General features: G+C 40.2%; 1 protein-coding gene across 1 annotated transcript; it reads right to left on the reverse strand.

Moving 5' to 3' along the window:
- Positions 1-8,007: 8,007 nt before the first annotated feature.
- Positions 8,008-8,955, reverse strand: foxb1a (forkhead box B1a; the record flags this gene model as incomplete). The annotated part of the gene is made up of 1 exon (XM_080437586.1): positions 8,008-8,955. The coding sequence occupies one exon, from the start codon at positions 8,953-8,955 to the stop codon at positions 8,008-8,010; it is 948 nt and encodes a 315-aa protein (XP_080293712.1).
- Positions 8,956-13,476: the final 4,521 nt, after the last annotated feature.

Genomic DNA, 13,476 nt, shown 5'->3' on the forward strand with positions numbered 1-13,476 from the left:
AACAGGTTTCACTGTTTGATTATGACTAGACAAGCTGAGACGGAGTATAACAAGTTGACTACCAGAGCACACCCTGCATACTAGAGCATACCAGATTAGATACACCTAAGTCTAAATAAATGTATTAACACGAACATGGATTCAACGCCACAGCCTAAATCCAGCCCACGCACACACTTTAAAGAGTCCAAAATGGCCGTAATGCAAATGTAGGGCATATTTGCCACTACTGCCTTGAAAATAAAATCAGAAATTATAGTTTCAAGTGTTTCAGTTAAAAATAAGTAATGAAAGTGTAGTGTGATGATTGGTGAAGTGTGGCTGACAGGGCTGGTGCCTGAGCTTTGATGGATGGCTCTGCAGCCATGACTGTGGCTGCATCGACTCTGTCTCAACCCGCCCAGAAATGTACAAGCTCAGGAGCCAATGAGAAGGTACCCTCTCTACCAGGTAGTGTGGTCACAATTTGCAAATTGCAGCAACTGGGAAAATATGCAAGTTATTTGAACCCCTTGAACACTGTTGAGAAGGAGGAGGCCGCACAACTCTTAGCCACGATGCAAAACATTACTTTAAAAGGTACAGGAAACCAATGGTTTTTTTTTGGACGCCAGCGTCCCTATTCTTGCGCGAACATTCAGCGAAAATTGCAGATCTACAAGCTCACAATGCGACACGTGGTTGTCGATCAGCTGTTTTTGGCAAAGTGGCTGGATAGAGATACTATAGCCGACATGGTCGACTACGTATATAGGGTTTAAGCAGTTAATTGCACCATGAATCTATTGACCTTCTAAATGATTACAGTCTATTTGTGTCTATTCGTCCATGAGTCAACAAACACTAACGTCCATGAGATCAATAAGGCGTAGGCTACTGAAACATCCTCTTTAATCAGTAGATAGCCTTTTCCCAACCCCTTGCATAAATACCACTCTCCATTGTCACTGTTATCACTGATTAGTGTTTTGTGACAATACACATTCTCACCTTGAATAACAATTATCACCCCATTTGTCAGGGCCACCTGATCATCCCTCTTACAACACTCTCCATTAGAGTAGTGGTTCCCAAACTGGGGGCCGGGACCCCCAGGGGGGCCACCAAATTATTTGTGGGGGTCCCCAGAGGATTAGCTTAATGTGCAACATTGTTTTCTCACTTAACAGTGAGAAAACAAACCAACATACAGTATAAGTGTATACAGGGTATCTGCACACGTCTAAAGTTACAATTTGACCAAATTGTCAAGTATTACTAAGAAAGAGGCAAACATTGTAAAAAATACCCTAGCTACAAGTTCGGCTATTTTCACAATATTTATCTGTGGAACAGAGTCAAACGTAATGCCTACAATTCCAAGTGTTTGTTAGGGTGGGGATCCCCAGTTCAAATATGATTATTTTGGGGGGTCGCGGGCTGAAACGTTTGGGAACCCTTGCATTAGAGGGCTGAATATAAACAGGTCCCCAAGGAAGAGCTCCAGAACACACTGACAGAAAACATATAATCTTAAAATGACTAAAACAAATAATTGTTTTCTTTTCCAAGGTCAAAATACTATTACTTTTGACTCATTCTTAAGAATTGGAATACATCATATAGCAGGACAATCTCTTTGATCCTCCTCACCAAACTCTAATAGGGAGAAGCCGTGGCGTGCCGTGACATCAGCATAGCCGCTAACTTGCTGTTCCTGGGTGGAATTTTGCTGCTGCCACCCACTGACATAATTTGTTTCACAGTCACCACGCAGCAGCATGAATCAGATGTTGACATTCTAATTTCATGCACACATGGGTGTTTGGCTGAGCTGGCCTTGTGTGATTCTACATTCCCCCAGCTCTCCAGCTGTCCACTTTATTATTTATTTATTTTTTATTATATATATATATATATATATATATATATATATATATATATATATATATATATATATATATATATATATATATATATATATATATATATATATATATATATATATATATATATATATATATATATGTGTATATATATATATATATATGTATGTACGTATATATATATACATATATACACACACACACACACACACACACACACACACACACACACACACACACACACACACACACACACACACACACACACACACACACACACACACACACACACACACACACACACACACACACACACACACACACATATACCTGCCTTAGCTTGAGTCACGTTCTATCTTTACCATTGCCTAATGAAACATACACAGTAAAATGATCAGTGTTCATTTATCTCAGAGAGTTGTACTGTGGAGAACGTTAACGTTTCAGTTTGTATTTGTTGCAAGGAGCTCTATTCATGTCTGTAACAAGTCAGAGGTGAATGCCAGCCAGGTCACCGTGGTGCTGTGATTCAAAACCTACGTAACCCTATCTGATCTCCCAAATGTCAGTACAAGACAGCTTGGTCTGTGTAGAGGCCATAACTCCTGACGTTGTACTGCGTCAACGTCTCTTCGTATTATAGTTTTCCTGTCATCATCTCTGACAGTAATGCCAAAATACGAATAATGCTCTAGAGTAGAGGATAGCAACTAGATAGGATCAGAGAGTTTCTCTCACATACAGACTGAGAAGCTAAATATGTACTTTGAGGCGATTCAGGCAAACACTTGAGACAAATATTTGAAAACCATAATTGTACGCCAGATGGCTACAAGTAATCAAGGTTTGAACGACGCTGTCCCTGGGTTATTGAGAGTCAGTTGAGGCTAAAAATACAAACTAAGTACTTTTTTTTCCCTCACCCATCAGCAGTCAGCCTCTTTGCTCTGTTTACCATGAAAAAATATGTTTACCATGGTCTGCAACGCCGTCAGAAAATATTTGTTTTACTTTGTTGTTTTTTCAAAACTACAGGTACAGTAGAGGAGAACATAGCCACCAGCCATGTTTGAAAATGTCAAAGGCTTGTCAGGGATTGCCACATTTGCAGAGTATAATTAATGCAAGTTTTGTCCATCATCGATTATTTTGCCGCTTCCGAAAGTCAGTGTTGACAGCCTGCTGTGTGAGAGAAGTTGAGCTATACCTTGTGGTATATATATATGTTTGACCGTGGCCCCGTTCTGTCAGGCGTGAAACTACAGTACAGAATCCAAGCAAGCTATTTTCAACACGGCACCCGAACAAGTTAATAGTGAGCACAAGGTAGCAGTACACCGAGAGCAATTTCCAATATATTTCCCCTGCAACAAATCTGACAACATTCATTAGGAGTGGGCATAAATCCACAAGATAAACTCATAAACAAATAAGTCATTCTCGCACGGTGAAAGCCATGATAACGTCCGGTGTTTTATATGAAACACTTGCTTCGCCTTGACAAATATCCAAACAATAAACACAGTAAATAACAGCATGCTGTCCATTGTGGCTCTCTATACTTGGGGTTAAGTTGAGTTTATTACGGAGGCCACTGCCTGCATGCATTAAGCAAATCATAAATTATACATGCTAATTACCTTAGGCCTCCACTTTAATGAATTATTTTAATTAAACTACAACACTGTGGCTTTACACGTGGTCTATATTTCATGCCCTGCCTAAGATGACCTTTTTCTTTGTGTAAGTAGAACATAGTTGAAGGCACAAGGACAGTGTACACTGGTATTACACAACTAAGTTCACATTGGAGTTAAGCCCAATTAATAAACAGAATAACTGTATAAGATCTAAGAAGAAGCTTTTCACAAAATAAAACAAATAGTATATATATATTTTTTTGTAATCTTTTTTAAATTATTGACTGTCCAATGATGCTGCATTAGACTTAGAGGGATATCCTGAGGCTATTCTAATATTGCTGGAATTGCACACTATATGTGTGGTTGTGGTATACTATTCACAATTATAAGGACACTGCTCGGAGAAAATAAAGCTTGCCAGCCTATTATTAAATCCAATGCAATGTACAGTATGTTAGGTGAAAGTGGAACGATAAGCGTTCAGTAACAGAGGAGTGATATATATTTAAAAGTGCTGACCTGTGTTCTTCGCCTCAAGCACAGGGTTGTTTCCCTGCACCCTTCTTGTTGAACTACATATCACCTGTAACACTATTGTTCCATTACAGCCACCCAGTAATATCCTCAGCGTTAATTTAACTCAGAGGTTGTAAACCACATGGACCCGTAAGGGTCCATTTGGTTCCATTTGTTGTCAAAGGGTTTGTACACTCTTTAGTAAAATGTTCACAAAGGATTTTTCTGTGCATGCACCGAGAAGTCCAAAGAAAACAGACTTGTTCTGTGCTTCCTTTTTCCAGCCACAGCTGAAGGTTTATGTGTCCAGATGGATGTACAATAAAATGTGGAGTGTTTAGTTAACCCTGAAAGTTTAAGAATGTACCTGTAAAGGTCCAGAGTTTAATGAATAGAATTAACCCTAAGGGTCAATTATTGACACTTTTAAAGTTAAATTTACACTCTGGATTCTGTTGCATGCAGGTGCATGACACCACACACCCTCTGGCATTTTACAAAAACTGTTGTCTTTCCTTAATTTGTCAATTGAAGGAAAAACAAAGGTGCAACCTTTTTAAAGAACATTGTATACCAGTCAATAAGGTACAGGATGATCAGAAGTTGCTTTTTAAATGGTGAAGGATCCATCATTAGATTAAGATGGCCACGTATTACACTAAATCTACCGATTTATAGTTTAATAGTTGAATGTAAAAGTTTTGTTCTCTATATGTGTGTAATCTTCATCATATATTTTATTATCAGCAATGCAATACCAAGGCAACACATTGGACCCTCATGGTTTTGTGTACAAATTAATTCACTAAAAAATGTGTTTACTGCATCAGGATATTCCTAGTGAATTCATGTAATTTGTATGTTGTCCATTGGGTGAGATTTCGCTCTACTTTATGTATCTATTTATTTTACAGTGACATAGGTATACTATGTTCTGTTTAAATTACAACATGTATATCTGCTAAAAAAAAAATCCTCAATGGCTAAATTGTTAAATGTATTTGTCATGAGTAGACAATATCACAATTTCAAATGAAGGCTTGAAACTGTTGCAACTTCAACACATTTAATCACCCATGAGTCAATACACATACAAATGCACAATGTTGAAAGAAAAGAAAAGAAAAAGCTAACACTGGTTTACAAACAGTCCAAGGGGGAGGGGTGGATTTAAATTCCAATAGGGTCTTGTAACTGGTTTCCTAGTTCCCCAGTCAGCAATGTGTTTGTGAAAAAACAGTCCTTTTTGTCTCGTTGAGAAAAGGCTAAATCTACATTGGTGGCCCAGTCTAAGTTTGCAATTCTTTGCACTTTCAATTCAAGTGAATGGAGGAGAATGAAGTGGCTGGAGAGCCTTTATTTGATCTACTCAATTGCATAAAGTGACGGAATTCTAATGTAGGCTATTTGTTTAATACCCCGAGATGGGGGTGTTGCTTTTTGAGAAGATGAAGGAACGCTATATTTCCATGTCATTTGGAGACGAGAACAAATACCAGAATGTTAAAATGCAACTAAGAATTGTGGAATAAATTTAAAAAAGACCTTGTGCCAAAAACACTTGTTAGGCCACAAGTTCTCCTGGATAATGTTTTTTTTGGGGAAAAGACAGACCTCAATTTTTGGACAAAATATTTCTCAGTAGCCTCTATTATTTATTTATTATGAGGCTCGATAATAATAATAATAGGCTACATTTAAATGTATATATATACATACATACATATAGCCTATATATAGTTTTACTACTTGTTTATATGATGTTTTTGCCTAGTGTTGTATATTTGTTTGTCATTCAAAATTGAATACACAGGACCCCAATGGAAACAAGCCATATATAGTGCTTTCTTGGGTTTAATACTTTTAGCATAATTTTGTATTAAACTGCACTTTCTGTGCTTTTTTTTTGCAAACTGTTCATACAGTATTCAATCAATCAATCAAGTGTCATGATTAATTTAGACATTAGCCCAGCGCTATGGCTTGGCCTACGTGTTGCTTCTCTAAGTGTTTATTGTTGGGCTTAATTGTGTATAGCCTAGGAGTTGATGAATGGGCCTGGTTGTGTGCGCTGTGACCGCGGCAGCAACTCTGTGCATCCTAATGGCCTGTGTGTGTGTGTGTGTGTGTGTGTGTGTGTGTGTGTGTGTGTGTGTGTGTGTGTGTGTGTGTGTGTGTGTGTGTGTACACAAGCTCATAGCGCGGCAGATCTGCTGTTTTTGAAAATTCGTGAAAATCTTGGAATATATATATTTTTTAAGCGAACATTTATAACTCAAATCTTTGCTCCTGGGGGGTCCCTGGGAACAAAAATATTTTGAGATGGGGGTCCGCGGCCAAATGCATATAATTTTGGGTGGCCCTTGACATGAAAAAGTTTGAGAACCACTGATATAGCAGCATAGTTTTTTTTCAAAAAACTGTAGAAGACATTTGTAGAATCGGCCTCAGGTCGAAAGATATCTTGAAACTAAAAGAATGATTAACTGATTTGCTATTTGAACTGAATTCAATTGGATTACCATCGAATTCTTTATTTAGAAATAATAATAGATGCCTGTAAATAAAAGGCAGATAGCATAATAACAATAATATAATACCTATAGAAAATGTCCAAAAACATTTGATTGTTTACTTCATTTATAATGAGAAAATATTTTGATGACCAGTTTTTCTTTTCTTCAATTCAATGCAGACTATTTGCACACTTTTCAAAAGCACGCATGCTTGCAAAAATGAACAAACAAACAAAACGACAGCACCAACACAAATTCGGAATGCATGCTTTTTACCAAAAACAGAAACGTAGTACAAATTTACAGCATCTGATACACATGGTCACCACAGCTTTTAAATTAAATGCTTCACAGAACATTTTCTGGAAAATAGATATCTAAAACATGGAACTAAAAAGTGCATTTTACAACATTTCAATATCACGTATTTGCAGTATTCACATCTTGCATTTGAGGACGTTTGACAATACTAACTTTTCCATTTTGAAAAGTTTTTATAAATTCGGATTGCTTGCTGTTTTTCCACACAGATGATAAGAACAAATCTAACCCTATGCCTATTTGGTATAGCCTACCCTTAACCACCATTAATTCCATTATTAAAAACAAACAAAACCCTAACAGTTTGCCTTGTATTTCCAATGACATTACAAATGGTCACATCATGGAAATGGTGCAAAAACGAGTCATCCTATATTCTTAAAACTGAGAGTGTATCGTGGGAATTGCAAGCACTTGAAATAATAATTGATATTCAACAAAACCAGATTTCATGTGTCCTTCCAGTGGCTCCACTTTTCAACAGTCATATTTGACAATGAACTGAAAAATAGAACTATCAAATAAGTTATATATTGAAGAGCAATATTTTCGCTACGCAATTCTGTGCTGGACCCTCTATATCACACAATTAAAGCAACACATTCAGTACATGTACAAATGACTCAATATGCAACTCAACTTCTTGCCTTGATCGCAGCCATTATTTGTCCGACGACAAGAAAATAAACTTTGGGTTTGGTAAAAGGGCCCACGGTGTGAGCCAACAGTTCATTATTGCAGGGGTCTTCAACGTTTTCCAGCCCAAGGACCCCCTATCTGAGAGAGAGAGATGAAGCAGGGACCCCCTCTATACTGTATAAAATTGTGTTTCAGGTTACATTTTTTTTAACTTGGTCTGCTCTTTTTTCCCTCTACACCAAACCTATTTGCCAAAAAAATTGCAGATATACAAGCTCACAATGCCTTGCAGCGCCAGGCATTGTGAGCTTGTAGATCGGCTATTTTTGGCTAAAGCCCTCCTCAGAAAAGGGATGCTAGGTTCAAGTGGTTAATGTAAAAAAAAAAAAAAATCATATCACACGAAGATTTGGCGGCCCCCCTTGTAGTAACTCTGAGGAGGGGTCCCGGACCCCCCTGTTGAAGACCCCTGCATTATTGGAATAATAGTTCGTAACAAGTTGGTCATCAGTGGACCACCACCAGTGTAGAGGGATTTGTCAGAGTCTCACTGGGGGTCGCGGGGCTGCTTTGGCTCGTCGGGGACGTCGGGCTCAGAGACTGCGGAGAGTTCGAGAGGAACGCGGGAATGTGCGGCGGCAGCGAGAAGCCGCTCATGGAGGTCGGAGTGGGCTTTATTGGCATGGGGATCGCCGGTAGGGACTGTCCCCCGTGACACAGGGACTTGAGGGGCACGCCAACGCCGTAGGCACTGTAATCGCCGCCCGCCATGGAGATCGGGCCCGCCGTGGTGTCGATCATGCTGGTGTTGTACATGTGGGGCCAGGCGCTGGTCAGCTGGTTGTGGATGGGATAGCCGGCGGACATGGACTGCATGGTGGAGAACGCCAGGCTCCCGGGGACCTTGTACTCTCTGGCGATGATGTTCTCGATGGCGAACGGGTGCTTGAACGTTGACGACTGAGATTGTAGCTGGACTCCGAGGTTGTAGCTGGACATCTGAGGGAGGTGCGTGCCGGTGCTGGCCGCCAAGGCGCTCAGTCTCAGTTTGGCTTGCTGTTGGAGGTAATGGGCGGCGTCGGACGACTTGCTCTGTGCCAGGTGCTCGGATGCCATCATCAGAATCTTGAAGCGTTTGCGGCGCCTCAAGAAACTCCCGTTCTCGAACATGTCCCCGCAGCTGGGGTGGAGTGCCCAAAAGCTGCCCTTACCTGGCTGATCCGGGCGCCGCGGGATTTTAATGAAGCAGTCGTTGAAGGACAGATTGTGTCGCAAAGAGTTTTGCCACCGCTGGGTGTTTTCCCTGTAGTACGGGAACCTATCCATGATGAACTTGTAGATTTCACTCAGAGGAAGCATCTTCTCCGGGCAGCTCTGGATGGCCATGGCGGTGAGGGAGATGTAGGAGTACGGTGGCTTCTGGTCGCTGTAGGTGTTTCTCCCTGGACGAGGCATCCTCGATGTATATTTGTTTTTGTTTTTACAAAAAAAAGTCGAATCTCCCTTTTAATTCCTCCGAGGAAAACTTGTCACACTTCTTGAAAACAGACGTTCAATCAATGTACACTATAGATGCACGCCAGGCAGGGCGCTGCGGAAAAAAGTATTGCGTTGCGTAAAAAAATAGTCGTCAGTGGTGCTGGTGGCTGAGCGTCTCTCGAGTTCGCAAACGGTCGGATCGGATGGCGCACATTTAAAGGACGAAGTGCTGCGAGTCTTTTCTCTCACAAAGTAAGTCAGCTTGTCCCGCTAGCAGAATTCAATAGGCTTCATCTCTCGCGTCCTTGATAAGACGAGCTAAGTGGACGCCTTCCATGTCCTTCCTCTAACCATCTGATAGTTTTATGTGGTGACATGAGCAGAAAAGACCCCTGTAGAGGCGCTCCATTAATGTGCCACCTCTTTGCTATCACATGACAATTGCCTTGGGAGGAGGGGGCTGCGAGAAAGGCATAATCTGGTTTCATTTACACCTATTTACATGGACACCTTGGGCCAATAGAAATCATTTCCATTTGAAGACAAGAAAAAGGGGTGAAAAGGCTCGGCAACCGGAATTGAACTGCGATGTCACTCAGTGTGTGAAGGTATGCGTTAACTTCTTCTGTGGGCTATAGGCTACTGTAAAGGGACTTTAGGCTAATATGCAATTCACACATTTACACCGAATACGCAAATGGGTGTTTAATTGCACGCACGGTGTGTTGCGACTAATGGGCCTAATTGTTGTTATAATATTAGCTATATGGGATAAATATATATATTTTTTAAGAAAACAATATTACGATGCATTAAGTGCAGGATTTTTAAAATATTAAAATCAGGCTAAAATAAAATTTCTAATGTTCAAATCCTGCGTCTTAATCTGAGAAATAAAATAATAATAATAATGATAATAATAATAATAATTACTTAGACTAACAGCAATAATATGTCAGCAAATAGGCTATTTACCTTTTTTCCCCCTTAAATATTGTTTACATACAAATGCCCGGGAAAATACATGATGCCGTGATAGTTGATGAGTTGACCATCATTTTTCCCCCCGGCTAATTTCGCCTCTAGCTGAGCAAAGGAAGCAGACTATATAAAAACATCAACACAATGCAAACAAACGCTGTTCAAACTGAAAACTTCATGAGGCAATCAATGCTATTGTGTTTATGTAAAGAAGATTGAAAAAAGTACTTCAGAAATGCAAATAAACCCTTTAGGGGTGGTGTGGTGAAAACTGTATAAAATATCCATAAGTCAATTATATGAATGTGAAAACCAAATGGAAGCCTATTTGTGGAGCTGTGGCTATTCAAGCTTTTTGGACCAAGGGCCACCTTTCCGCTTGGAGGGTTTGCAATGCAGGGACCACACACACGCACACACAGATTTGCTCATAATTTATGCTAATTTCCCCTCCATAAATCCACAATACACCCCATCACCAGTCTGACGGATTACGAATAGAATCGCCTCGCCAAGGAACGCCATTGTCGAATCAGTTCACAGCTATTTTTGATCCAGAGATCGAATAGACTTTTATACGAAATATGGAGATTTTAAGCATATTTTCTAAAGGATGGAATTTGCTGAGAAAAAATAAATCCAATTGCCTATTCTACGGTTCCCCCATATTAACTGGAAAAGTACAACTTCCGATGCAGGGGAAGTCAATTCCATGCTTAGCATGAGTTTTTCTTTCATTAGTTTTTCTCCGAGGTGCTTTTCTAACACCTGTCATTCCCTATTTGTGTTCCGTTGAAAAGGTTGTGTGTGCGAGGAAGTGGTCCAGGCGACCCACAGCAAGCATGGAGGATAATGACAATTATCAAATATATGACATATGGATTATTCATATCTAACCAGCCACTGTGATGGTATAATTCATTCGTTCCACTGACATTTAGGTATATAAATGTGTAATTAACAGTCAAACTCTCAGTGATATGTTATATTAAAAAATAAATAAAGATTATGTCTACTAGATTCAAATTGATTGTTGATATACTTTATATCGTCAAGCAAACACTAATAAATGCAACCAACCGTTGTAATTGGAAGACATTTATATCCTGTTTGCTCTTCGGATTTGAACTACTATTGTGTTCTTAATTAAAGGAAATACTTCACCAACCTGACATGACCACTACCAGAAGTTAACTGGATAGGTGGGCACTAGGGACATCTGGGCACCTCAATGTAACATTGGCTATTTTGTCCAAAATGTTAAAACATAAAATATTTGGGAAATGTTTTTAAGTAAAGTACATGATGAGAACATGCTTAAACATTCGACAATTATAAGGTCTAATATTTCCATAATTGCTACAAATTGCTACAAAACCTGCATATCAATCATTTTGGGGTACTATAAAATTAAGTTTGATAATGATGTATCGTGCATTTTCACATAATTTCACAACTTTACATTACTTAAGACCATTTTTCAAATAAATATTTTTATTTTGGACAAAATAGTCAATTTTACATCGAGGTGCCCAGATGTCCCTAATGGTGCTGGTAGGGATACAGGATAGGTGGGCACCTATCCTGTATCCCTACCAGCACCATTCCTCCTTTATTTTGTGCGCCTGGTCGCTGTCACGCAAATTAGGCGTGTTGCTATATTGCAAGTTAACCGTTAACCAACTGAGAGCCAGCGCTGCATATTTCTGGCTCACCGACAGCGTGGCTTCTTGCTCTTCAGGGTTATGGGATATATTGGTGGGCCTTTTGTCCCCCGTCCAAAGGCACACTGAAAAATACCACCATGACTCTTGGATCTGAATAGAGGCTCTAGCTCAGTGGTTCTCAACCTTTTTTTCAGGCGGCGACCCCCCAAAATAATAATATTCGACCCACAGGTTGAGAACCACTGCAGTCTAGCTGCTCCCAAACTCCCCGAGTTCAAGCAGCAGTAGATCAACTATGCGCTATGTTTGGTCATTTGTAGAAAACGAACAAAAGGTTGGGATAAGCCAAATTGCATTGCACTTGTGAACCGAGCCCTAGTCTGAAGTATCCTTTATAGAGGGGGGGACCAAGAACAATTTTGTGTGAGCCCCAAAAAAGAAGGGGAAAACAAAAGCACTTTCTGAAACATCTTAAAGTAGAGTAGTGAGGCGTGACATTCCCAGGGTGACGGCACACAAAGGGCTGAGGTCATGGGGATGAAAAAGAGAATCAAACAGCTACTTTCACACGTCTGCCCTCGACTGCTGCACGGTGGCACAATAGGAAACAAATGTTGTTAAAAGAGGATCGATGCCATTCTAAAGCAGCGAATGATAGCCAAACAATATTGTCACACTGAATCAAGTTGAGATATGCTGCCACCCAGACCTATAGATTAGAATGAATGGGGGAAAGGGGGGGAAGCTGATGTAGCCCATGTAGTGCTGGAAGAAATTCAAAGTGTACATAAATAAATAAACTAACTAGGGGACAGCAATGTTCGGAATTTGCCAATCAGGATGGAATATGAAAAATCAGATGGATCCATCTTGATCATGACTATAGAGATAATGTGTACCGATGTGCATGATGACAAAATGTTTAGGAGTAATTAAAAAAAAACGTTTTTCAAAAGTTGGCCTCCTGGTGGCGCTATAATAGGGCGCTGTTAAAAGGGTGGCATTTGTTCCTCAACATACTGCGAATGTGCGTGCAAAGTTTCACAGCGCATTTTGTTCAAAACGGGTCACTCCTGCAAACTTTAGATGTTAATCTTAGCCAATCAGGATGGAATATGAAAAATCAAACAGATCTGTCTTGGTCACATGACTATAGAGATCATGTGTACCAATTTGCGTGAAATTTGGATTAAATCTCAAGGAGTAATATAAAGAAATGTGTTGTACATAAGTCGGCCTCCTGGTGGCGCTATAAAAGGCAGATGTGAAAAATGCAGGGCAAAGGTTTCTCCTTGGCCTCTAGGAGTGCACATACAAAGTTTTACACAGATGGTGCAGTTATAGGTAAAACCATGAATAGGCCTGTTATAGCGCCACCATGAGGCTGATTTGGAAATTTTCAAGTGGCATATCTTCCTCTGCCTAGTGGGAACATGTGGGCAAAAGTTCACGGAAATCACACGCTGTGTTCATGATTTGAGGCATTTTGTTCCAAACGGAGCACTCCTGCAAACTTTGGAAGCCAATCTTTTAGCCAATCAGGATGGAATATGAAAAATCTGAAAGACCCGTTTCGTCTAATGACTATAGAGGTACTGTGTACCTATTTGTGTGATGTTTGGACAAAATCTGTAGGAGTACTATCAAAAAAATTGTTTTGCAGAAATCGGCCTCCTGGTGGCGCTATAACAGGCCAGAGGTTCTGCTCTGGCATCCAGGGAGTGTGTGTGCACAGTTTCGCTGCGAACGACCCAACAGTGCCGGAGATTAGCTGGTCACACCCCCCCCCCACACACGCACACACACACACACACAGTGCAGATTCAGAACATAGTCTCGGTCTCGGCCA

The sequence above is a fragment of the Gymnoscopelus braueri genome, assembly GCF_963280865.1.
Source record: "Gymnoscopelus braueri genome assembly, chromosome: 9".
Taxonomy (NCBI): Eukaryota; Metazoa; Chordata; class Actinopteri; order Myctophiformes; family Myctophidae; genus Gymnoscopelus; species Gymnoscopelus braueri.